Genomic DNA, 27690 nt, shown 5'->3' with positions numbered 1-27690 from the left:
CCAGAACTTGGTCTCTAAATAGCACACCTACCTGCAAGGAAGAAACGGAGAAATGTGTGATTCGGGCCGGGACGGGAAAGTATAATATAAGAGTCTAGAACACCTCCTTGTACCATAAAGAAGTGCTAAAGAAATTATGGGAATGGGATACGTGGACATGGCCAGCTTGAAGGGGCTCTCTCTGGCCCAGTCTTTGATGATTTGAGCTTCAAAACCAACAATGATGGCAGAGAATTATAACCTACAAAACAGGATAACAAATATTCCACAAGTCTATCCTGATTTAAATAAAGAGGTGAATGTGAGGAAGGGAAATCTTTTCCTTTAAATTAGAATGCCAGCTAATAAATGTAGAGGAAAGAATGGAATCTTTGTAGTGATAACTAATTTACAGAAGAAACATCAATGGGTGATGAAAACCAGTTGGTGAAAGTTGGATGAGGAACAGGACATTGACATAAAATACTTATTAATTACAGAGATTTAAAAAAATCTACTAGTGGAGAAGCCTGGCAGACAACACCTCAATCAAATAATGAAAATTAGCATCACCAGTTATGAGCTGTGCACCAGGAGACAGGATCTGAGAAGATGCAACAGCCCTTCTGTCTTCATCCTGCCAAAAATTCATAACTTGAATGTATCCTGGAGGAAACTCCATACTGAGGGACATTCTACAAAACAGCAGGCATGTGATCTTCCAAAGAGTCAAGGTTATGAAGGTTAAAGAAAGACTGAGAAACAGTACCAAACAAAAGGAGATTAAAGAGACCTGACAGTTCGATGCCTGTGTGGTTCTTGAGTGGATACTTTTGTTACAAAGAACATTTTGTTAGAAATTTTCAAAATAAAAAATTGGGGGAAAAAAGAACATTTCGGGGTGAACTAGTGAAACTCAACAGGGTCTGTACTGACATAGTGATGTTAATTTCCTGATTTTGATTGTATTGAGATTACATAAATTAATGTCCTTGTTCCTAAGAATAACTCTCTAAGTATTCACAGGTGAAAGGTCACCATGTTTGCAAAGAACTCTCAAATGGCTAGCAGAGTGGCAGTGAGTTATTTCTACTATGCTTCTAATTTTGCTGTGCATTTGAACATATTTCAGAAAAAAAAAAAAGGAAATATAACCTAGCAGAGGAAACAGAATACAAAGTTAAGGGAAGTTTCAGAAATAACCTTGAGAGAAAGTGTTTGGTGCAGAGGTAAAGAATCTGCCTGCAATGCAGGAGACTCGGGTTTGATCCCTGGCTTGGGAAGATCCCCTGGAGGAGGAAATGACAACCCGCTCCAGCATTCTTGCCTGGACAATCCCATGGACAGAATCTGGAGGGCTAGAGTCCACGGGGGTCACAAAGAGTAAGACACAACTGAGAGACTGAGCAGGCACGCACAAGAGATAAGATCACCAAGGACTGGTCAGGGCCTCAAAGTCCCATCACTCTCCAGAAATGCTCTGAATTGTTGGTTTCCACCTAAGGTGAATTAGCACAGGAGAAAGGCAAGCTGCATACATCAGTGCACATTGTCATGGGCAGGGAACACAGAAGCTTGCCTTTATGCAAAGGTTTCATTGAGACGGTAATCAACATTATCATCCTGCCACGCACTGTAGTAAGCCATGGCTCTAAGTCAACCCCTCCGGGACATGCTTGTCCTCCCTTCTGTCTCGCCTTCTCATATACCCATCTGTTACTGGAAGGCCATTGCTAATGATGTGTAATACAGGTACATTATGACCTTCATTAGCTAATTTAACAACAGTCTGGTGATCCTGCCTATTACAGCTTTTTATTGGCTGATGAATTCTGCTGAGACAGGAAAGGTTTGTATGAGTGACTTATCTTCGAAGTAGTTTGCACCCAAATCCTTCCTGATCTTCCCTTGATCTCCCTGCTCTGCACCACCAGATGGCTCAGAGCTTTCTTTTCCCAACCTTACTGTCCCATCTGGGTTTAGTTTGTATATTCAGTGCCTTTACATTTGGTGTCTGTCCCTTGCTCAACCTTTAATTTTCCATGGAAACTGTCTCTTCTCACTGAGTAAATTCAGCAGTTTTTACTCACATTGTTTCTTACCACCCATCAGTCAAAGATTTTACTCTCCCTTCAGTTCAAATCAGTCACTCTGTTGTGTCCGACTCTGCGACCCCATGGACTGCAGCACGCCAGGTTTCCCTGTCCATCACCAACTCCCAGAGCTTGCTCAAACTCATGTCCATCGTGATGCCATCCAACCATTTCATCCTCTGTCATCCCCTTCTCCTCCTGCTTTCAATCTTTCCCAGCATCAGGGTCTTTTCCAATCAGTCAGCCCTTTGCATGAGGTGGCCAAAGTATTGGAGTTTTAGCTTCAGCATCAGTCCTTCCAATGAATATTCAGGACTGATTTCCTTTAGGACTGACTGGTTCGATCTCCTTGCATTTCAAGGGACTCTCAAGAATCTTTGCCAACACCACAGTTCAAAAACATCCTTAGACTTCTCTTTAGGGGGCTTCCCAGGTGACTCAAGTGGTAAAGAATCTGCTTGCCAATGCAGGAGACACAGGTTTGATCCCTAGGTCGGGAAGATCCCCTGGAAGAGGAAATGGCAACCCATTCCAGTATTCTTGTCTGGAAAATGCACAGAGGAGCCTGGTGGGCCACAGTCCATGGGGTCACAAAGAGTCAGACACAGCTGAGCACACACACACAAGACATCTCTTTAGGAAGGATGAGTATAACGTGAACCCTATTCAGGCACTTCAGACAAATCAGGGTATTAAAGTAAAAAAGTGGAACTGTCAGGCGATACGCAGTAAGGCTTCTTAAATATCACCTGGGAAAAAGAAAGACAATTTGTGGTTTAAATCTGCCATTCTCTAATAGCAGTTCAGGCCAGGTCAATCATTAAGAGAGCACCTAGAAATATATTTATTTCAGAGGTCCCCTCTCCACATTCCCATGAGCCCTTGCACACTTTGTTTTCCATCACTTCCAAGTAAGATATGACACCCTTTAGATGGGCCAGTCTTTTGAAGAAGCAGGGGGAGACGGTTTATTATGCAAACATAATAAGGAAGTGTTTATTATGCAAACAGCAACTGAGTTATGTGTCCTTTAAGACTACTAAATAGTTTTTAATTACTGCTATATCAGTAAATCCCATAAATATGCAAATGCAATTAGTTCACAAAATAGGCCTTAAATATCTTTATTCCTCTCCAACAAAGTTCTTTGAAGTTAATCGCTAACTCTCTTTGTTCACTCCCTTGGCAGTCGTGCTAAAATTGACAGGAATTTTGACAGATGTACATATTCAGGGGGAACCAAATTTTCTGAGCACATCTGGTCAGGCTGGAGGAGGAAAGCTGAAATGGTCACTGAAGCCAAACTCAAATATTTAATGAGTAGAGTCCCATACGAAATTTCTTCTGCTCCATAGCATTGTGCTCTGAAATAAATATCAAGGTAACCACTTGGGTTTCACTTCAAGTTCAAGGCTACATTCAACATTTGATTTTTCTCCTCGCACAGTTCAGTTCAGTTCAGTCGCTCAGTCGTGTCTGACTCTTTGCGACCCCATGAATCGCAGCACGCCAGGCCGCCCTGTGGATTTCATTTTTTTTAATACTAATGTGCATTTTCTGGTCCCTAAAAATAAACAAAGACCCTGACCTTTTGTGGTTACGTGACATGGTTTTCTATGAGAACATAGGAGCTAAGGTTCCAGACTTTGGAGTCAGACATACCTTATCTTGCCTCCCAACTCCATCATTTGTTAGCTGCTCATGGGCTTGGTCAAAGTGCTTACTGCTTCTAAGCTTCATTCTTCATATCTGTAAAAAGGGTATAATAGGCTCTCTTTAGTTTGCTATGGTTGCAAGAGAAATTACCACACACTTAGCAACTTAAAACAAAGCTCATTTGTGACCTCAAAGTTCTCTAGGTCAGAAGCCCAGGCACAGCAAGGAATAAAATTCTCTGCTCAGAACCTCACAAGGCAGAAATCATGGTGGTCTACTGAAACGGGCTCTTACTGCATCAAAAGGGCCAACAGTGGGGACTGCCCTAGTGGTCCAGTGGTTAGGACTCCATGCTCCCACTCCAGCGGCCATGGGTTCGATCCCTGGTTGGGGAACTAAGATCCTGCAAACATCCAGAGTGACCAAAAAAAAAAAAAAAAGGTTGGGTGGGACTGTGTACATCCCTTCCAAACTCTGCGTTCAGTGATATTAGTTAGTAGCTTGAAATCAGCCATGCTGGGAGCATTTGCCATATGGGAACCAGCAAACACTAAAAATCAGGGTCCCTCCCACCAGCTGGTTACTATACACCCACTAACACACTAGTGCCCAATAACCTTGAACTTACAAGGCTTCACAGACCCCTCCATTACAGCACTTATTCAAGTGTATTATCATTACTTGTTTACTCTCCTATCTCTTTCAGGATTCTGTGGAGTCCTTGTAGGCAGAGCACTGTGTCTTATTCATCTTTCTGTCTTCAGCACAGACCTTGGTACCTAGTGAGTGCTCATTAAATGTTTGAGAAGGATGGAAAGAGGAGAGGGAGGAAGGAATTAATAAATAGAAAATAATTTTGGTTTATGCAAGAAAGATGGTGCCAAGAAGGGCCTAGCTTTTTCACAACCACATCCAATATGCTCTTCTTTCACTATCCATCTCATGAAGGATGGGGGAAAAAGATGATTTGGGTTTAGATCAAGATTGCTTTTATTTGGTTTGCTCCAGAACCTGCCAGCAAGACATGCAAAGGATAAACATGGGACACAAATGCAGGAAGTTCATGCCTCTCTTTGAATCTCTCAGGGGCGGCTTAAAATTCAGAGGTCTTGTGGTCATCAGGAGCGAGATGTCCCCCTGAAAGACAGAGGAACATGGAACTGTGTGCTTGCTGTTTCTGTGTATGCTCCCCACGAGAGCAGTTCCAGGAAACTGCTTAGGCTGCGCTGTCAGGCCAAGAGCCTCACTCAGTGTGCCATGCTGGCCAGGCCTTATGCACAGGTCATGAGCCTTGAAGTCTTGCTGTGCCCACCCTGGGGAATCTTCTGTGACCTGTGGCTCACCACAGAGCCCAGGACTTTCTGTTTAGCTTCATTCAGGAGTGGAGAAGCCTGGAAATGGTCAATAACAGTGGCCAGTAAGATTTTTCTGGTTTGAGTCTAAATTTACAGATATTTCAGTCTCTGCTTTAGACTCAAGATGGGCAAGGGCTTTGATCTTCTAGAGCTTGTTTTACTTTGACATTCATTCACTGTATGGAGAACTGTGGTAGACACTGGAGACCTAAAGACGAGAGGGTTCAAGGATCTTGGGATGGAGGTAATAGATGAGAAACACCTAGAATACAATGAGATAGATGCCAGCAGATGGGTGAAAAACTGGGGAAGATGGAATAAAAAGGGGACTTCTCTGGTGGTCCAGTAAAGACTCCATGCTTCCACTGCAGGGGGCACAGGTTTGAGCCCTGATCAGGAAGCTAAGATCCCACATGCCGTTTGGTTCGGGGAGGGGTGGGTGGGGAGGATGGGGGAAGAGCCTGGATTTGGGGTAGGTGAGGAGAGGATTTCTCACAAATGGCATTTGTTCTGGGTGAAGATCACAGTCAGCTGGGGGAGGGGAGACCTTGGAGAGCAGAAGGAATAACACATGAAAAGGCTGGAGAGTGAGATGAAAGAGCATGGCAGCACTAATAACACCATTTGTAGCGACTTCATGAACCAAGGGAGTACCATGCTAAGTGAAGTGAGACAGAGAAAGACAAATATCATGTGATATTGCTTAAATGTGGAAGCTAAAAAAAAATGATACAAATGAACTTATTTACAAAACAGAAATAGACTCAAAGACATAGAAAACAAACTTCTGGTTATCACAGGAGAAAGGAGGACGAGGGATAACCTGCGAGTTTGGAACTGACATATACACACTGCTATACAGTCCTCCTTTTATTCCATCTTCCCCAGTTCACCCATCTGCTGGCATTTATCTCATTGTATTCTAGTGGCAACCCACTCCAGGGTTCTTGCCTGGAGAATCCCAGGGACGGGGGAGCCTGGTGGGCTGCCGTCTCTGGGATCGCACAGAGTCGGACACGACTGAAGCGACTTAGCAGCAGCATTCTAGGTGTTTCTTATCTATTACCTCCACCCCAAGATCCTTGAACCCTCTTATCTTATACAGCTAGTAGCAAAGAACCCACCTGTCAATGCAGGATCCGTAAGAGACATGGGTTTGAATCCCTGGGTGGGGAAGATCCCCTGGAGGAAGGCATGGCAATCCACTCCAGTATTCTTGCCTGGAAGAATCTCATGGACAGAGGAGCCTGGTGAGCTACAGTCCACAGGGTCGAAAAGAGTCGGACACAACTGAGTGACTAACCACGCGCACACACACATATATAAAGTAGATAATAAGAACCTAGTATATAGCACCAGGAAATCTGCTCAATACTCTGTAATAACCTATATGGGAAAAGAATCCTAAAGTATGTACATACACCTGAAACTAACACAACACTGTAAATGAACTATACTCCAAAAAAAAAAAATTTTTTTTTTAAATTTTAAAAGAGAAGGGAAAAAAAAAGCACATACTTTTCAGGGGGCTGCAAGCCTCACTTTGTAAAACTAGGGGGCAGAGAATTCCAGATTCACATGGGTTGAGTGGATTAACAAGTTCGTGTTAAAAAGTGTCAAGGGGGAAAATAAAACAGAAAAGTGAAATATTGCATAAGTCGATGTTAAGTGCTGTTATTATAAAGCTGTCTCCAAATGGCCTGTAGCAATTATCCTAAAACTCACAACAGCTGTATTTGTCCCCTTTCTGCCACTGCTGAAATTTACACTGTCATTGCTCCAGGAGGAAGGCTTGGCACTAATAATAGGCTGGCTGACTATGGCTGGAGTGTGACAGACCTCTAGTTAGAGCCCTTGAAGACTGCCGAGTGGGAAAACGGAACGCTCTGAGGAGAGCAAAGTGAGTGTGGTCAGAGCGCGCCTCCTTGTGGCAGTAGTCATAACTGCAGCCCCAGGAAACGCCAAGCTGTCTTCTATTTTATTATACGGTGCACTTTTCAGTGATTTTCAAGTCCCGTCTGGCCTCTATTCGTGTTAGCACTCTTTTTCCTTTGTTCTGAATATCCCTCTTTATACCCCCCAACATCAACTCACACCAACCTATCTAATCTACTTCCACTCTGTTTACAAATGTCAACTAATCCCTCCCGCTCGTTTACTTACTCTCCTTCCTCCAAACGCTTGGTTCCTGGGAATTTCCCAGTGACTCGGTGACTTCTTAAGGGGCTATTTCCCTACTCTGTTCCTAAGAGCAGGAAGAAGTAAAGCCTTGATGCTCTTTATCTGGAAGGTTATAAATAGTGTTACTGAATGCATATTAGCAACTGCCCTCCACTCTTTTCCAGCAGCATATTGGACACCTTCCGATCCAGGGGCTCATCTTTCGGTGTCCTATCTTTTTGTCTTTCATACTGTCCGTGGGGTTCTCGAGGCACGAATACTGGAGTGGTTTGCCACTCCCTCCTCCAGTGGACCATGTTTTGTCACAGCTCTTCACTATGAGCCGTCTGTCTTGGGGGGCCCTGCACAGTATCGCTCACAGCTTCATTGAGTTATGCAACCCCCTTCGCCACGACAAGACTGTGATCCGTGAAGCGGATAATATTACACAGAAAGAATACAATTACGAAAGTTGGCTGTCTTAAATTGTTTTTTATTAATATATCTAAGAATTTGTGAACTCATATTTATTATAGAAGTACTCACAATAGAAATAACTAAGGAGAAACAATGGCTTTAGCTTGACATGGCAGTGAAAACGATACGAAAAGGCTGTTCATTAGTAACGGAGCCTGGCTGGCATACCTCACCTGTCAGTGGTTGGCTTTGAGCGGGGGTGGGGGGGAGTAGGGGTTGGGGGGGTAGACAGGGGTGAACTCTCAGGCATTTCCTGCTCTTTTCTTGGGCAGACAAATGTCAATCGTCCAAGGGAAGTTCTATGACAGTTCTGACTGACTGCCGTGCCTGCTCAGTTGTGTCTGACTCCTTGCGACCCCATGGACTGTAGCCTGCAGTCTTCTCTGTCCTTGGGATTTCCCATGCAAGAATACTGGAGTGGGTTGCCATTGCCTCCCCCAGGGGATCTTCCTGACCCAGGGACAGAAGCCCAGTCTTCTGCGGCTCCTGCACTGGCAGGCAGATTCTTTACCACTGCGTCAGCTGGGAAGCCCCCCTTAATTAAATGTTTACGTGTGTGTGTGTGTGTGTGTGTGTGTATGCTCAGTCCCATATGACTCTTTGTGACCCATGGACTGTAGCCCACCAGACTCCTCTATTCATGGGATTTCCCAGGCAAGAAGACAAGGAGTAGGTTGCCATTTCCTACTCCCAGGGGTCTCTCCCAGGGGTCTTCTCGACCAGGGATCGAACCCACGTTTCTAGTGTCTCCTGCATTGGCAGGTGGATTCTTTGCCACCAGTGCCACTTTGGTAAGCCTATAAAAGTTCCAGGTATTGGCATTTGGAAGCAATAGCACACAGAAGTTGAGAGAAGGGAGCACAGAAACAGTGAAAAGAAATCTGAGATCTGGGAAGGCTGCTGGAGGTTTCCACTGCAGAGTCCGCGAAGATTTGTGGGAGGCACTAATTTTATTATTTCTCCAGAAGACTATTACATTCCAAAGAAACTGATAATCAACTTTTCCAGAACCTAAGCCTGGTAGGCTACAGTCTATGGGGTCACAAAGAGTCAGACACAACTTAGCAATTAAAAAACAACAACAAATCATATAGAAATATAAAAAGTTACCTTCAAATTAATACTGGAGGTGGTTTAGTTGCTAAGTTGTGTCCAACTCTTGAGACCCCATGGACTGTAGCCCACCAGGCTCCTCTGTTCATGGGATTCTCCAGGCAAGAATAGTGCAGTGGGTTGCCATTTCCTTCTCCAAGGAATCTTCCTGACCAAGGAATTGAACCCAGGTCTCCTGCATTGCAGGCAGATTCTTTAACTGAGCTACTAGCCCCTGCCAAAGAAAGTTCTTCTTGCCCGAAAATACTCAATGATGATTTTGCCATAAATTTTAGCGGTTGTTGTTGTTCAGTCGCTCAGTTGTGTCTGATTCTTTGTGACCCCATGGACTGCAGCATGCCAGACTTATGTGCCCTTCACTATCTCCCAGAACTTGCTCAAACTCATGTCCATTGAGTCAGTGATGCCATCCAACCATCTCGTCCTCTGCTGTCCCCTTCTCCTCCTGCCCTCAGTCCTTCCCAGTATCAGGGTCTTTTCCATTGAGTTGGCACTTCGCATCAGGTGGCCAAAGTATTGGAGCTTCAGCTTCAGCATCAGTCCTTCCAATGAATATTCAGGATTGATTTCCTTTAGGATTGACTGGTTTGATCTCCTTGCAGTTCAAGGGACTCTCAAGAGTCTTCTCCAACACCATAGTTCACAAGCATCAGTTCTTCGGCATTCATCTTTCTTTATGGTCCAATTCTCACATCCATACATGACTAGTGGAAAAACCATAGCTTTGACTATATGGACCTTTGTTGGCAGAGTAACATCTCTGCTTTTTAATATGCTGTCTAGGTTTGTCATAGCTTCTCTTCCAAGGAGCAAGTGTCTTTTAATTTCATGGCTGCAGTCACCGTCCACTGTGATTGATTTTAGAGCCCAAGAAAATAAAGTCTCTGACTGTTTCCATTATTTCCCCATCTATATGCCATGAAGTGATGGGACTGGATGCCATGATCTTCGTTTTTTGAATGTTGAGTTTTAAGCCAGCTTTTTCAGTCTCCTCTTTCACTTTCATCAAGAGGCTCTTTAGCTTCTCTTTGCTTTCTGCCATAAGGGTGGTGTCATCTGCATATCTGATGAAATTTTAGCAGAGGTACATGATTTCTAACTTGATCACATCATTTAAGAATAAGATATGAAATCCAAAATCTGAAGTCTAAACTATAATGGCATGAAGCCGAAACAATCCTGGAAGCATGTCGGCAATCACTGGAGTATTTAAAAACTTAAAAAATATAAAATTACATGGGCCCCACCTTCACAGATTCCGATATTATGGTAAAAGGTGGAACCAAGCACTGGCATGTTTTTGAAACTCCACAGGTGACATGTGCAATCAGGTCTGAAAATCACACGTTTAAATCAAAGCAAATAGATTCACTTACAGATGGGTGGAATGAATTACCCTTTATTCAATATTATTGAATTCTACTCCGATTCTTGTAAACAGGAACTGTCGAGATGTTTGCCCTGTCCCACTTCCCTTCGAGGATGGCCTCCTTCTCCAGTTCCAACGGCCGTGCGTGGACTGTTCTCCCACCCACTCTGATCCGAGCCAATAGGACAAGGGACGGTCCAAGTGGATCACTAGACTCTCTCCCAGAACTTGGGCAATAAGTTACCAGCCAGTTGGTTAGTGGTGCTGGGACTGGAAAAGGTCATGGACCCAGGGCTGGGTTAGCGGGGGTTGGGGGTGGATGTCCATTTCCATGGAGAAGCAAGGGATGATGACCAACTGACACTGATAAGAAAACAGAGCTGTAGAGAGGTCAAGGGTGAGAAGCCAGCGCTCAGCAAGTAGAGGAATGACCTCGATTGCCAACATGTCTCCAAGAACTGGCTTCAGTGCTTGTGTGGCCCGGCTACAGCACCAAGAGGTTGTTGTCTCTGATTAAAAAAAAAAGCCCTCCCTGCTCTTTTTCACTGGGAGCTGTTTTGTGCTGGTTTCTCTTGCTTGCAACTAAAAAGTGAAAATGAAGTCGCTCAGTCGTATCCAACGGATTTTCCAGGCAAGAATACTGGAGTGGGTTGCCCATTTCCTTCTCCAGGGGATCTTCCTGAGCCAGGGATCGAACCCGGGTCTCCCACATTGCAGGCAGACGCTTTACCGTCTGAGCCACCAGTGAAGTCAAAAGCCTTTGTTAAAACTATGGTAGGGACTTCCTTGGTAGTCCAGTAGCTAAGACTCTGCACTCGCACTGCAGGGGGCTGAGGTTTGATCCTTGGTCAGGAACTAGATCCCACATGCCGCAACTAAAGGTCTGGCACAGAAAATAGAAAAAAAAAAAGAAAAGAAAAGAAACCCATGTTAGTTTGGCAAGGTGCTAAGTTTATGCCCCAAATATCTTTCAGTTAGGTAAAGGATGTGAGCTGATGGTGCATATACATTTCTGAGCCTGTGTGAAATTATTCTTCACCACCATGATTATCTGCCTCACTGAACTAGAGGCCCCTTAAGGGAAAGAGGCTGTGCCTTCATCAGCCAGCCAGCACCGGGCATAGTCAAATGGTACAGTGGATATTCAATAAATGACTGTTGGATTCAACTCTGAGGCTTGCCAAATAATATATGTATATTCTGCAAGGGCTATCATAACACAATACTACAGACTGGGTGGGGGCAGCGCTTAAACAATAGAAATTTATTTTCTCAGAGTTCTAGAGGTTGGAAGTCCAAGGTCAAGGTGTCAGTAGCATTGGTTTCCTCTGAGTCCTCGCTCCGTGGCTTGTGGGGAGCTACATTCTCACTGTGTCTTCACATTGCTGCCCCTTGGCCTTTTTTTCTGTGTCCTGATCTTCTCTTTTTATAAGGATTCCAGTCGTATTGGACTAACAGCCACCCTAATGACCCTATTTTAACTTAATTACCTCTTGAAAGGCCCTGGCTCCACATATTCTCCATGTAGAAGCATTCTGAGGTACTGGGGGTTAGGGCCTCTACATCCAAATATGGTGGGGGTGGGGGATGTACACAAGTCAGCTCAGAACAGTGTCTGCTCCTTCATTTATGCATCCAGCTTGCTTTTATTGATTGTAATGAAACAAGCCTAGTATGATCCTTCAAACTAGAATTCTTGGGTGCTCCATCACTGCTAAATATGCCAACCTTCATATTCTTAGTCTGTAACTCTCAAAGGCTCTTAGTTAGAGATTGAATTTGCTCCAGATTATATAATTAGCCCTCAGAGGAAATCGAAAGCTGCAAACTTCAGAAAAATTGGTAAGTTCCTAGCAAAAAATCTTATTTGTTAAAATTAGTATGGATTCAGGTTGGGTTTTTTTGTTTTATAAAAATGTTTTTAAAGATTTTTTTTTATGTAGACCACTTTTAAAGTCTTTATTGAATTTGTTGCAGTATTGCTTCTGTTTTCTATGTTTTGTTTTTTTGGTCGCAAGGCATGTGGAATCTTAGCTTCCCAACCAGGGATCCAACCCACTCTCCCTGCATTGGAGCTAAGCATAACATTCTACAGGTCCCTCCATGTTGTTGCAGATGGCGAATTTTCCCTCTTTTTTTGTGGCTGAGTAGTATTCAATGGCACCCCACTCCAGTACTCTTGCCTGGAAAATCCCATGGACGGAGGAGCCTGGTAGGCTGCAGTCCATGGGATTGCTAAGAGTCGGATACGACTGAGCGACTTCCCTTTCACTTTTCACTTTCATGCATTGGAGAAGGAAATGGCAACCCACTCCAGTGTTCTTGCCTGGAGAATCCCAGGGACGGGGGAGCCTGGTGGGCTGCCGTCTATGGGGTCACACAGAGTCGGACATGACTGAAGTGACTTAGCAGCAGCAGCAGTATTCCATTCTACGTGTCTTTATCTATTCATATGTTGAGGGGGATTTAGGTGGTTTCCATATCTTGGCTATTGTAAATAATGCTGTTATGAACACAGGGATGCATGTATCTTTTTGAATTAGTTTTCTTTCTTTTGGGTATACACCCAGGAGTGAAACCTATTTTTAGGTTTTAGAGGAACAACCATACTGTTTTTCAAAGAGACTGCATCAATTTATATTCCCACCAATGGTTTATGAGAGCTCCCTTTTCTCCACATCCTCACCAAAATTTGTTATTTGTGGTCTTTTTGATAACAGTCACTCTGACAGATGTGAAGTGATATCTCATTGTAATTTTGATTTGCATTTATCTGGTAACTGGTAACACTGAGCAATTTTTCTTTTGCTTGTTGGCCATAAGTATGACTTCTTTGGAAAAATACCTATTCAGGTCTTCTATTTTCTGATTATGTTCTTAGTTTTTTATTATTGAATTATATAAGCTATTTATATATTTTGGATATTTACCCCTTATCAGACATATCATTTGAAAATATTTCTCCCATTCAGTAGGTTGTCTTTTAATTTTGCTGATGATATCCTTTGCTGTGCAACAGCTTTTAAGTTTAATTAAGTCTTATTTTATTTTTGTTTTTTTCTCCCTTTGCCTGAGGAGTCACATCCAAAAAAAAATTGTTATGAATTTTGATTTGCATTTGCATTGAAATTTGCTATGAAATTTGATTTGCATTATCCTATCAAAAATGTTTGCCTATGTTTTCTTCTAGGAGTTTCTTCTAGACTCATGTCCATTGAGATGATGATGCCATCCAACCATCTCATCCTCTGTTGCCCCCTTCCCTTCGTGCCTTCAGTCTTTGCCAGCATATCATGAATATCCCCGGAGAAGGCAATGGCACCCCACTCCAGTACTCTTGCCTGGAGAATCCCATGGACGGAGGAGCCTGGTGGGCTGCAGTCCATGGGGTCGTGAAGAGTCAGACACAACTGAGCAACTTCACTTTCACTTTTCACTTTCATGCATTGGAGAAGGAAATGGCAACTCACTCCAGTGTTCTTGCCTGGAGAATCCCAGGGACAGGGGAGCCTGGTGGGCTGCCGTCTATGGGGTCGCACAGAGTCGGACACGACTGAAGCGACTTAGCAGCAGCAACCAATATCCCAATCAAGCACATTTCCAGAATTTTTCTTCATGTTCTCTTTCTACTCTAACACATCTTTGCCTTCTGAATTTTATATAATTAGAATGATATACAGTGTATTATTTCGCGCCAGTCTTCTTTTTCACAATTAAATGTTTTTGAAATTCAACTACATTGTTTTTGTTTTTGAAATTCAAATATATTGTTTTATATTTATAAATGTTGCTATGTATAACAATAATTCTTTGATTTTTATTGCTGAGCAATATTTTATTACCTGTATATGACACAATTTGTTTATCTAATCTCCTATTGATAAACATTTCAGTTATTTCCAATTTGAGACTATTATGAATAAAGATACTATGGACATTCTTATTCAAGTTTTTTATGGATGCCCACTTTTTTTTTCCTCCCAGGTAAAAACCTGGGAATGGATTGCTAGTTATTTAGAATATGTGTATGTTTAAAACAGAAGAAACTCTCAGTTTTCTAAAGTGATTTTACCACCTTTTACTTCCACCAGTAATGTATATGAGTTTGAGCTTCATATCTTTTCCAAAACTTAATAAAGTCTTTTAAATTTTAGTCATTCTAGTGAGTGGGTAGCAATATCACATTGTAGTTTTAATTTGTATTTCCCTGGTGACTAGTGATATATTGGTCATTCATATATCTTACTTTGTAAAGTATGTGTTCAAGTACCTTGCCATTTTAAAATTGAGCTGTCTTTCTTTTAATAATCTGTAGGCATTCCTTATATATCAGGCTATAAATAATTTTATAAGATACATGTATTGTAAATATGTTCTCCAACTTTGTACCTTAATAGTTTTTTGAGGAACAGAAAATTTTCATTTTGATGAAGCCAATATATCAATTTCTTCTTTTATGTTAAATGTACTTTCAGTTCAGTTCAGTCGCTCAGTCGTCTCTGACTTTTTGTGACCCCATGAATCACAGCACGCCAGGCCTCCCTGTCCATCACCAACTCCCGGAGTTTAAGCAAACTCATGTCCATCGAGTTGGTGATGCCATCCAGCCATCCATCCTCTGTCGTCCCCTTCTCCTCCTGCCCCCAATTCCTCCTAGCATCAGGGTCTTTTCCAATGAGTCAACTCTTCGCATGAGGTGGCCAATGTATTGGAGTTTCAGCTTCAGCATCAGTCCTTCCATTGAATATTCAAGACTGATCTCCTTTAGAATGGACTGGTTGGATCTCCTTGCAGTCCAAGGGACTCTCAAGAGTCTTCTCCAACACCACAGTTCAAAAGCATCAATTCTTTGGTGCTCAGCTTTCTTCACAGTCCAACTCTCACATCCATACATGACCACAGGAAAAACCATAGTCTTGACTAGACGGACCTTAGTCGGCAAAGTAATGTCTGCTTTTGAATATACTATCTAGGTTGGTCATAACTTTTCTTCCAAGGAGCAAGCGTCTTTTAATTTCATGGCTGCAGTCACCATCTGCAGTGATTTTGGAGCCCCCCAAAATAAAGTCCAACACTGTTTCCACTGTTTCCCCATCTATTTCCCATGAAGTGATGGGACCAGATGCCATGATCTTCGTTTTCTGAATGTTGAGCTTTAAGCCAACTTTTTCACTCTCCTCTTGCACTTTCTTCAAGAGGCTTTTTAGTTTCTCTTCACTTTCTGCCATAAAGGTGGTGTCATCTCTATATCTGAGGTTATTGATATTTCTCCCAGAAATCTTGATTCCAGCTTGTGCTTCCTCCAGCCCAGCGTTTCTCATGATGTACTCTGCATAGCAGTTAAATAAGCAGGGTGACAATATACAGCCTTGACGTACTCCTTTTCCTATTTGGAACCAGTCTGTTGTTCCATGTCCATGTTGCTTCCTGACCTGCATATAGGTTTCTCAAGAGGCAGGTCAGGTGGTCTGGTATCCCCATCTCTTGAAGAATTGTCCACAGTTTATTGTGATCCACACAGTCAAAGGCTTTGGCATAGTCAGTAAAGCAGAAACAGATGTTTCTCTGGAACTCTCTTTCTTTTTCGATGATCCAGTGGATGTTTGCAATTTGATCTCCAGTTCCTCTGCCTTTTCTAAAACCAGCTTGAACATCTGGAAGTTCACGGTTCATGTATTGCTGAAGCCTGGCTTGGAGAATTTTGAGCATTACTTTACTAGCATGTGAGATGAGTGCAACTGTGTGGTAGTTTGAGCATTCTTTATGTTCTGTCAAACAAATACTTGCCTGTGTCTAGGTAGAAAAGATACTCTCTTATGTCGTCTTGTCTGTAGAAGCACTGAAATTTTAGTTTTACGTTAAAAATAATTTTATGTGTTTATTTTTGGCTGTGCTGAGTCTTCGCTGCTGTGCAAGCCTCTCACTGTGATGGCTTCTCTTGTTGTGGAGCACAGACTTCAGTAGTTATGCACATAGGCTCAGCAGTTGCAGTTTCCCAGCTCTAGAGCATAGATTTAACAGTTGTGGTGCACAGGCTAAGTTACTCCACAGCATGTGGGACCTTCCTGGACCAAGGATCAAACCCGTGTCTCCTGCACTGGCAAGCAGATTCTTTACCACTGAGCCACCACAGTGGTTTTACATTTAGATCTTTGACCAATATGGAATTAGTTGTTGTATATAATATATAATACTATAATATTATGTATATAATATTCATTGTTTTTATACAAATATCCATTTTTAATCATCATTTATTGAAAATGCTTTTTCAGTGAATTGGATCAGCGCTTTTCTGAAAATCAACTGACTGTGTAAATTTATTTCTGGACTCTCTTGCACTGTTGCATTTTATATTTGTCTATCCCAAGGTTTCTCAATTTCACAAGCTTTCTCAATTTCAGCACTGTCGACGTCTTGAGCCAAGTAATTCTTTCTTGTGGAGAGGTTTGTTGTCCTGTGCATTATGCTTGCGTGCTAAGTCACTTCTGATGTGTCTGACTCTTTGCGACCCCATGGACCTGCCGGGTTCCTCTGTCCATGGAATTTTCCGGGCAAGAATACTGGAGCGGGTTGCCATTTCCTACTCCAGGGGATTTTCCCAACCCAGGGATAAAACCCACATCTCTTGTATCTCTTGCATTGGCAGGCAGATTTTTTACCCCTGCACCACCCACCTGACTCCCTCTCCAACCACTCCTCCACAGTGCCAGGTCTCAAGAAGCCACAGCTCAGAGAGCCTGGCTCTCACTATGAGGGCCAATGTTTTACAAAGTAATCCACCCCACACAACAGGGACTTGTAATTTTTGCCCAACTTACGTGCCAGTGTTTTCCTACTCCTTGCCCACCCATTCAGCTCTCTGCATAGACTTGCACTATCCCATATGGCAGCCACTAACTAACATGGCTATTTAAATTTAAATTCACTAAGATTAAATAAGGGATTTGATTTAGGTGATACCTGAATGGTCCAGTGGTTTTCCCTGCTTTCTTCAAATTCAGTCTGAATTTGGCAATAAGGAGTTCATGATCTGATCCATAGTCAGTTCCCAGTCTTGTTTTTGCTGACTGTATAGAGCTTCTCCATCTTTGGCTGCAAAGAATATAATCCATCTGATTTTGGTGTCAACCATCTGGTGATGTCCATGTGTAGAGTCTTGTCTTGTGTTGTTGGAAGAGGGTGTTTGCTATGACCAGTGCGTTCTCTTGGCAAAACTCTATTAGCCTTTACCCTGCTTCATTCCACATTCCAAGGCCAAATTTGCCTGTTACTCCAGGTGTTTCTTGACTTCCTACTTTTGCATTCCAGTCCCCTATAATGAAAAGAACAACTTTTGGGGGTGTTAGTTCTAAAAGGTCTTGTAGGTCTTCATAGAACCGTTCAACTTCAGCTTCTTCAGCGTTACTGGTTGGGGCATAGGCTTGGATTACCGTGATATTGAATGGTTTGCCTTGGAAACAAACAGAGATCATTCTGTCGTTTTTGAGATTGCATCCAAGTACTGCATTTCGGACTCTTTTGTTGACCAAGATGGCTACTCCATTTCTTCTAAGGGATTCCTGCCCACAGTAGTAGATATAATGGTCATCTGAGTTAAATTCACCCATTCCAGTCCATTTTAGTTCACTGATTCCTAGAATGTCAACGTTCACTCTTGCCATCTCCTGTTTGACCTCTTCCAATTTGCCTTGATTCATGGACCTGACATTCCAGGTTCCTATGCAATATTGCTCTTTACAGCATCAGACCTTGCTTCTATCACCAGTCCCATCCACAACAGGGTATTGTTTTTGCTTTGGCTCCATCCCTTCATTCTTTCTGGAGTTATTTCTCCACTGATCTCCAGTAGCATATTGAACACCTACTGACCTGGGGAGTTCCTCTTTCAGTGTTCTATCTTTTTGCCTTTTCATACTGTTCATGGGGTTCTCAAGGCAAGAATACTGAAGCGGTTTGCCATTCCTTCTCCAGTGGACCGCATTCTGTCAGACCTCTCCACCATGACCTGTCCATCTTGGGTGGCCCCACGCGGCATGGCTTAGTTTCATTGAGTTAGACCAGGCTGTGGTCTGAGTGATCAGATTGGCTAGTTTTCTGTGATTATGGTTTCAGTGTGTCTGCCCTCTGATGCCCTCTCGCAACACCTACCGTCTTACTTGGGTTTCTCTTACCTTGGACGTGGGGTATCTCTTCACGGCTGCTCCAGCAAAGTGCAGCCACTAATCCTTACCTTGGACAAGGGGTATCTTCTCACAGCCGCCCCTCCTGACCTTGAACGTGGAGTAGCTCCTCTCAGCCCTCCTGCACCCCTGCAGCCACTGCTCCTTGGATGTGGGGTAGCTCCTCTCAGCTGCCACCCCTGACCTCAGACGTGGGGTATCTCCTCTTGGCCGCTCCTGTGCCATCGCAGCCTGGCGCTCTCGGTCGCTGCCCCTGACCTTGGGTGAGGGGTAGCTCCTCTTGGCCACACTTCTGCATGGTCCGTCACAGTCAGTGCGCTTCTGCAGGGTGCCAAGGGAATATTTCATGCAAAAATGGGCTCAATAAAGGACATAAATGGCATGGACCTAATAGAAGCAGAACATATTAACAAGAGGTGGCAAGAATACACGGAAGAACTGTACAAAAAAGATCTTCACGACCCAGATAATCACGATGGTATGATCACTCACCTAGAGCCAGACATCCTGGAATGTGAAGTCAAGTGGGCCTTAGAAAGCATCACTACGAACAAAGCTAGTGGAGGTGATGGAATTCCAGCTGAGCTATTTCAAATCCTGAAAGATGATGGTGTGAAAGTGCTGCACTCAATATGCCAGCAAATTTGGAAAACTCAGCAGTGGCCACAGGACTGGAAAGGTCAGTTTTCATTCCAATCCCAAAGAAAGGCAATGCCAAAGAATGCTCAAACTACCGCACAGTTGCACTCATCTCACATGCTAGTAAAGTAATGCTCAAAATTCTCCAAGCCAGGCTTCGGCAATAGGTGAACCATGAACTTCCAGATGTTCAAGCTGGTTTTAGAAAAGGCAGAGGAACCAGAGATAAAATTGCCAACATCCGCTGGATCGTGTAAAAAGCAAGAGAGTTCCAGAAAAACATCTATTTCTGCTCTATTGATTATGCCAAAGCCTTTGACTGTGTGGATCACAATAAACTGTGGAAAATTCTGAAAGTGATGGGAATACCAAACCACCTGACGTGCCTCTTGAGAAACCTATATGCAGGTCAGGAAGCAATAGTTAGAACTGGACATGGAACAACAGACTGGTTCCAAATAGGAAAAGGAGTACACCAAGGCTGTATATTGTCACCCTGCTTATTTAACTTACATGCAGAGTACATCATGAGAAACGCTGGGCTGGAGGAAGCACAAGCTGGAATCAAGATTGCCGGGAGAAATATCAATAACCTCAGATATGCAGATGACACCACCCTGATGGCAGAAAGTGAAGAGAAACTAAAAAGCCTCTTGATGAAAGTGCAAGAGGAGAGTGAAAAAGTTGGCTTAAAGCTCAACATTCAGAAAACGAATATCATGGCATCTGGTCCCATCACTTCATGGCAAATAGATGGGGAAACAGTGGAAACAGTGTCAGACTTTATTTTTGGGGGCTCCAAAATCACTGCAGATGGTGACTGCAGCCATGAAATTAAAAGACACTTGCTGCTTGGAAGGAAAGTTATGACCAACCTAGATAGCATATTGAAAGGCAGAGACATTACTTTGCCAACAAAGGTCCATCTAGTCAAGGCTATGTTTTTTCCAGTGGTCATGTATGGATGTGAGAGTTGGACTGTGAAGAAAGCTGAGCACCGAAAAATTGATGCTTTTGAACTGTGGTGTTGGAGAAGACTCTTGAGAGTTCCTTGGACTGCAGGGAGATCCAGCCAGTCCATTCTAAAGGAGCCCAGTCCTGGGTGTTCAATGGAAGGACTGATGCTAAAGCTGAAACTGCAGTACTTTGGCCACCTCATGCGAAGAGTTGACTCATTGGAAAAGACTCTGATGCTGGGAGGGATTGGGGGCAGGAGGAGAAGGGGATGACAGAGGATGAGATGGCTGGATGGTATCACCGACTCGATGGACATGAGTTTGAGTAAACTCTGGGAGTTGGTGATGGACAGGGAGGCCTGGCGTGCTGCCATTCATGGGGTCACAAAGAGTCGGACATGACTGAGCGACTGAACTGAACTGAACTGAAGATGAAATAAAATTTGAAAGTCAGGTCCCTGTACTAGTCACACTTCAAGTGTGACATGTAGCTACTGTGTGTGTGCACGTGCACAGTTGTGGCCAACTCTTTGCAACCCCATGGACTACAGCCAGCCAGGCTCCTCTGTCCGAGTGGGATTTTCCAGGCAAGAATACTGATGTGGTTTGCCATGACTTCCTCCAGGGGATCTTCCAAACCCACGGATCAAACCTGTATCTTTTGCATCTCCTGCATTGGCAGGTGGGTTCTTTACCACTAACACCATCTGGGAAGCCCCTTATGCGTTACATAATAGGATATTTAACAGTGTCTCTGACCTCTCTGCTCATTAGATGACTGAAATACCCATTCCCTAATTGTGACAAATAAAAATGTCTCCACGTATTGTCAAATGTCTCCTGGGGGACAAAATTGTCCCTGGGGAGAGTCATTGGCATATCCTTTTGCCAACACCACATGACTTGAAATTACATAGTATAAGGTCTCCAATCTGTTCTTTTTCAAGATTGTATTAGTTATTCTATCGCCTCCACATTTCTATATAGCCATAACTCAGAGATATGTGGCTTCAGTTCCAGACCACTGCAACAAAGTGACCATCATAATAAAGAAAGTCACATGAATTTTTTGGTTTTGCAGGGCACATGCAAGCTATGTCTTCCCTATACTATAGACCATTAGGTGTGCAGTAGCATTATTTCTAAAAAATAGTATACATATTAATTTTAAAATTCTTAACTGCTAAAAAAAATTGGTAACCATCATCTCAATTTTCAGTTAGTAGTATTCTTTTTGCAATAGTAACATCAGAGATCACATAACAAATATAATAATAATGAAAAACTTTGCATTACTGTGAGAATTACCCAAATGTGACACAGAGACATGAAGGGAGCCAACGCTGTTGGGAAAATGGCATCAATAGATTTGCTGGATGCAGGGTTGCCAAGGCTTCCCTGGTGGCTCAGAGGTTAAAGCGTCTGCCTCCAATGCAGGAGACCCGGGTTCAATCCCTGGGTCGGGAAGATCTCCTGGAGAAGGAAATGGTAACCCACTCCAGTATTCTTGCCTGGAGAATCCCATGGACGGAGAAGCCTGGTAGGCTATAGTCCATGGGGTTGCAAAGAGTCGGACACGACTGAGCAACTTCACCCTTCAACTTTGCCAACTTATATAAAACCACAGTATTTGCAAAGCACAATAAAGGTAAGTGCAATAAAATAAGGTATGCTTGTGTAAGTTTTAGAATCAGCTTATCAATTTCTACCAAAAACTACCTGCAGAGATTTTGATGAAATTATGTTGAATCCATAGATGAATTTGGAAAGAATTAATATAACAATTACTGAATCTTCCTATCTGTCTTAGCTTAGGCTGACTTTATTATTTCATGATATAATAAAAATATCATGGGCTTGTTGACTTAAACAGAGGTTTAGTTCTCATAACTCTAGAGGCTGCGAAATCCAAAATCAAAGTGATTTATTCCTGGCACTCACTTCCTGGATTGCATAGAACCACTGTCTCACATCATTATATAGCCCTTATTATAGACCGTGTGGTTTAAACAACAGAAATTCATTTTCTTATATTTTTGTAATCTGTAAGTCCAGTATCAAGGTATGCCTAGTTTGTTTCTCCTAAGGCCTCACTCCTTGGTTTGTAGATTGCCTCCTTCTTACTCTGTTTTCACATGACCTTTTCTCTGTACACACATGCCGTTGGTGTCTCCTCCTTTTCTTATGAGGATACCAGTCATAGGATTAGGGCTCCACTCTTATGACCTCATTTATCTTAATTATTTCCTTCAATACCCTATCTTCAAATACAGTCACACTACAGATTAGAGCCTCAATATGTAAATTTGAGGGGAACACAATTCATGAGGGTTATCAAATTTCCAAAGTATGCTTCCTTTTTTTTTCCAAAAAAAATTAATCAATTTATTTTAATCGGAGGCTAATTACTTTACAAAATTGTGTTGGTTTTTGCCATACATTGATATGAATCAGCCACGGGTATACACATATTCCCCCATCCGGAATCCCCCTCTTACCTCCCTCCCCATCCCTACCCTCTGGGTTGTCCCAGAGCACCAGCTTTGAGCACCCTGCTTCATGTATCAAACTTGCACTGGTTATCTATTTACCTATGGTGATATACATGTTTCAATGCTAATCTCTCATAACGTCCCACCCTCGTCTTCTCCCACATAGTCCAAAAGTCTGTTCTTTACATCTGTGTCTCTTTTGCTGTCTTGCATATAGGGTTGTCATTACCATCTTTCTAAATTCCATATATATGCATTAATACACTGTATTGGTGTTTCTCTTTCTGACTTACTTCTCTCTCTGTAATAGGCTCCAGTTTCATCTACCTCATTAGCACTGACTCAAATGTTATTTTTTATAGCTGAGTAATATTCCATTGTGTATATGTACCACAACTTCCTTATCCATTCGTCTGCCAATGTACATCTAGGTTGCTTCCATGTCTTAGCCATTGTAAACAGTGCTGCAATGAACATTGGGGTACATGTGTCTCTTTCAGTTCTGATTTCCTTGGTGCGTATGCCCAGCAGTGGGATTGCTGGGTCATATGGCAGTTCAAAATTGATGCTTTTGAACCATGGTGTTGGAGAAGACTCTTGAGAGTCCCTTGGACTGCAAGGAGATCAAACCAGTCAATCATAAAGGAAATCAGTCCTGAATATTCATTGGAAGGAGTGATGCTGAAGCTGAAACTCCAATACTTTGGCCACCTGATGTGGAGAACTGACTCATTTCCCTGATGCTGGGAAAGATTGAGGACAGGAGAAGAGGGTGTCAGAGGATGAGATGGTTGGATGACATTACCGACTCAATGGACATGAGTTTGAGCAAGCTTTGGGAGTTGCTGATGGACAGGGAAGCCTGGTGTGCTGCAATCCATGGGGTCGCAAAGAGTCAGACATGACTGAGCAATGGAACTGAACTGAACTGATGGCAGTTCTAGATCCAGTTTTTTAAGGAGTCTCCACACTTTTCTCCATTGTGGCTATACTGGTTTGCATTCCCACCAACAGTGTAAGAGGATTCCCTTTCCCCCACAACCTCTCCAGCATTTATTGTTTGTAGACTTTTTGATGGCAGCCATTCTAACCAGCCTGAGATAGTACCTCATTGTGGTTTTGATTTGCATTTCTCTGATAATGAGTGATGTTGAGAGTCTTTTCAAGTGTTTGTTAGCCATCTGTATGTCTTCTTTGGAGAAATATTCGTTTGGTTTTTTGGCCCATTTTTTGATTTGGTCATTTATTTTTCTGGTATTGAGCTGCATGAGCTACTTGTATATTAACTGGAGAGTAATTCATTGGAGCTGCTTGGAGATTAATTCTTTGTCAGTTGTTTCATTTGCTATTATTTTCTCACATTCTCATGACTGCCTTTTCACCTTGCTTATAGTTTCCTTCATTGTGCAAAAGCTTAAGTTTAATTAGGTCCCATTTATTTATTTTTGTCTTTATTTCCATTACCCTGGGAGGTGGGTCAGAGAGGATCTTGCTGTGATTTTTGTCAAAGAGTGTTCTGCCTATATTTCCCTCTAAGAGTTTCTTGTCTTACATTTAGATCTTTAATCCATTTTGAGTTCATTTTTGTGCATGGTATTAGAAAGTGTTCTAGTTTCATTCTTTTACAGGTGGTTGACCAGTTTTCTCCGTTGTATATTTTTGCCTCTTTGTCAAAGATAAAGTGTCTTTAGGTTTGTGGATTTATCTCTGGACTTTCTATTGTGTTCCATTGATCTATATTTCTGTCTTTGTGCCCGTACCATACTGTCTTGATGTCTGTAGCTTTGTAGTATAGTCTGTAGTCAGGTGGGTTGATTCCCCCAGTTCCATTCTTTTTTCTCAAGATTGCTTTGGCTATTCGAAGTTTTTTGTGTTTCCATACAAACTGTGAAAATAGTAGTTCTAGTTCTGTGAAAAATACCATTGGTAGCTTGATAGGGATTGCACTGAATCTATAGATTGCTTTGGGTGGTATATTTATTTTCACTGTATTGATTCTTCCAATTCACAAACATGGTATATTTCTCCATATAATTGTATCATCTTTGATTTCTTTCATCAGTGTTTTATAGTTTTCTATATATAGGTCTTTTGTTTCTTTAGGTAAATTTATTCCTAAGTATTTTATTCTTTTCATTGCAATGGTGAGTTGGATTGTTTCCTTAATTTCTCTGTTTTCTCATTGCTAGTGTATAGGAATGTAAGGGATTTCTGTGTGTCAATTTTATATCCTGCAACTTTACTATATCATTGATTAGCTCTAGTTATTTTCTGGTGGTGTCTTTGGGGTTTTATTTCTAGATGAAGATCATGTCATCTGAAAACAGTGAGAGTTTTACTTCTTCTTTTCCAATCTGAATTCCTTTTATTTTTTTCTTCTCTGATTTCTGTGGCTAGGACTTCCAAAACTATGTTTAATAGTAGTAGTGAGCATGGGCACCCTTGTCTTGTTCCTGATTTTAGTGGAAATGCTTTCAATTTTTCACTATCGAGGATAATGTTTGCTGTGGGTTTGTCATATATGGCTTTTATTATGTTGAGGTATGTTCCTTCTATGCCTGGTTTCAATGAGCCAGAGTTTTGGCTTTGCTATTTTGTTTCGTCTGTTTTCTATTTCATTGTCTTATCCTCTTTTCTTTATTATTTCCTTCCTTACGCTTACTTTGAGTTTATTTTGCTCTTCTGTTTTGACTGTCTCACAGTCTTATAGTGGAACATTGGGTCATTGATTTAAGACCTTTTTCCTTTTTCTAACACAAGCATTTCATTTCATATGATTTCATAAAATCATACATTTCCTCTTGGCACAGTAAACATGGCATTGTACAAATTTTGATATACTGTGGATTTACTATTTTTATTTTAAATATTTTCTAATTTCTCTTGTGATTTATTTATTGAGCCATGTATCATTTAAAATGAGTTGCTGCTTTAAAATTTTTGGATGTTTTCTAAATTTTTTACTGCTTTTGATTTCTAGTTCTTGTTTTGGTCAAAGAACACATCTTATATGATTATAATAATTTCGAGAGTTTTTTTAATGCATAGCATATGATTTATTGTTGTGAAAGCACCTCTAGAAAGGAATGTATATTCTCTGGTTGGATGTAGCATTCTATGAACATCAATTAGATCAAGGTGGGTGACAGCATGTTCAGATTATATTTTTGCTGATTTTTTGGGAGGAGTCTCTTGTTCTACCTCTTCCTACAAGATGTTAAAACCTCCTACCACTATTGTAGAATTGTATATTCCTCCACCATTTTGTTCTTTCAATTTTTGTTTCATGGATTTCTGAAGGTCTGTTATCAGGCACACACCCATTTATGATTATTATATGTTTCCCCGATGACTCAGATGGTAAAGAATCTGCCTGTAATGCAGGAAATCTGGATTCAGTCCCTGAGTTGGGAAGATCCTCTGGAGAAGGAAATGGCTACCCAAGCTGGTATTCTTGCCTGGAGAATTTCATGGACAGAGGAGCCTGGCAGGTTACAGTCCAGGGGTGGCAAACAGTCAGATACGACTGAGCAACTCACACTTTCACAGCTTCCTGATTAGTTGATGCTTTCACCAGTATAAAATGACCCTCTGTGTTATAAGATCTATTTTGTCCTATATTAACACCCACTCTAGCCTTCCTATGGTTATGTTGCAGGATGTCTTTCATCATTTTGGGCAGCTATAATAGAATACCATAGCCTAGGTGGCTTATAAACAACAGAAACTTATTTCTCAGTTTTAAAGGATCAATGTCCAGATCAGGGTGCCAACATGGTCAAGCTCTGGTGAAGGCCCTCTTCTGGGTGGCAGACTGCTTGTATACTTATATAGTTGAAAGACGACTAGAAAGCGCTCTACAGCCTCTTTTATAAGGGCACTAATTTCATTCATGGAAAATAGATGGGGAAACAGTGGAAACAGTGTCAGACTTTATCTTTTTTGGCTCCAAAATCACTGCAGATGGTGAGTGCAGCCATGAAATTAAAGATGCTTACTCCTTCGAAGAAATGTTATCACCAACCTAGATAGTATATTCAAAAGCAGAGACATTACTTTGCCGACTAAGGTTTGTCTAGTCAAGGCTATGGTTTTTCCTGTGGTCATGTATGGATGTGAGTTGGACTGTGAAGAAGGCTGAGCGCCGAAGAATTGATGCTTTTGAACTGTGGTGTTGGAGAAGACTCTTGAGGGTCCCTTGGATTGCAAGGAGATCCAACCAGTCCATTCTGAAGGAGATCAGCCCTGGGATTTCTTTGGAAGGACTGATGCTGAAGCTGAAACTCCAGTACTTTGGCCACCTCATGAGTAGAGTTGACTCACTGGAAAAAGACTCTGATGCTGGGAGGGATTGTGGGCAGGAGGAGAAGGGGATGACAGAGGATGAGATGGCTGGATGGCATCACTGACTTGATGGGCGTGAGTCTGAGTGAACTCCGGGAGTTGGTGATGGACAGGGAGGCATGGCGTGCTGCGATTCATGGGGTCGCAAAGAGTTGGACATGACTGAGCAATTGAACTGAACTGAATTTCATTCATGACAGTGCTACTCTCATGACTTAATTACTTTTCTAGAGGTCGCATTTCCAAATACCATTACACTGGGGGTTAAGATTTCAGAATATGAGTTTTAAAGGGGGCAAAAACATTTAGTCCATTGCACATGGTATATTGGTATATCTCTTCTTTTTCAATCCATTTACATATGTTTTTATATTTAAAGTACATCTCTTGTGTAAAGCTTAGTTGGGTCTTGCTTTTAATTGCATTTTGTTAATTTATGTCTTTGATTGTTATGTTTGCTCCATTAATATTTTAAGTAATTATTGATATGGTTGGATTTAGGTCTCCCATTTTATGATTTGCTTTCTACATTTGTTTCATTTATTGTTTCTCCTTTTCTGCCTTCTTTTTCAGTTTTTTACTTTTAAAACTCCTGTTTAAGATTACCTGTTGGCTTTTTGAGCTACCAGGGAAGCATAAGAATGTTCAAACCTTCAGACAATTGCACTCATCTCCCATGCTAGTAAAGTCATGCTTCAGTTCAGTTCAGATGCTCAGTCGTGTCTGACTCTTTGCGACCCCATGAATCGCAGCATGCCAGGCCTCCCTGTCCATCACCAATGCTCGGAGTTCACCCAAACTCATGTCCATCAAGTTGGTGATGCCATCCAGCCATCTCATCCTCTGTCATCCCCTTCTCCTCCTGCCCACAATC

The 27690-nt window shown here is 42.1% G+C and overlaps 1 protein-coding gene and 1 non-coding gene across 2 annotated transcripts in view; one reads left to right on the top strand and one right to left on the bottom strand.

Moving 5' to 3' along the window:
• The window catches only part of HTR3B (5-hydroxytryptamine receptor 3B), a 60460-nt gene extending 41777 nt beyond the window's left edge, over positions 1 to 18683 (bottom strand). The window contains exon 1 of the mRNA XM_052653026.1: positions 18644 to 18683. Within this exon, the coding sequence (XP_052508986.1) occupies positions 18644 to 18683 (40 nt within the window). The remainder of the gene's footprint in view (positions 1 to 18643) is intronic.
• A 2692-nt stretch (positions 18684 to 21375) lies between these two features.
• Positions 21376 to 21447, top strand: TRNAW-CCA (transfer RNA tryptophan (anticodon CCA)). Its single transcript has one exon. It is a non-coding gene; the product is annotated as a tRNA-Trp (tRNA).
• Positions 21448 to 27690: the final 6243 nt, after the last annotated feature.

The sequence above is a fragment of the Budorcas taxicolor genome, chromosome 15 (assembly GCF_023091745.1).
Source record: "Budorcas taxicolor isolate Tak-1 chromosome 15, Takin1.1, whole genome shotgun sequence".
NCBI lineage: Eukaryota > Metazoa > Chordata > Mammalia > Artiodactyla > Bovidae > Budorcas > Budorcas taxicolor.
This window is presented reverse-complemented; position numbering and strand designations above follow the sequence as displayed.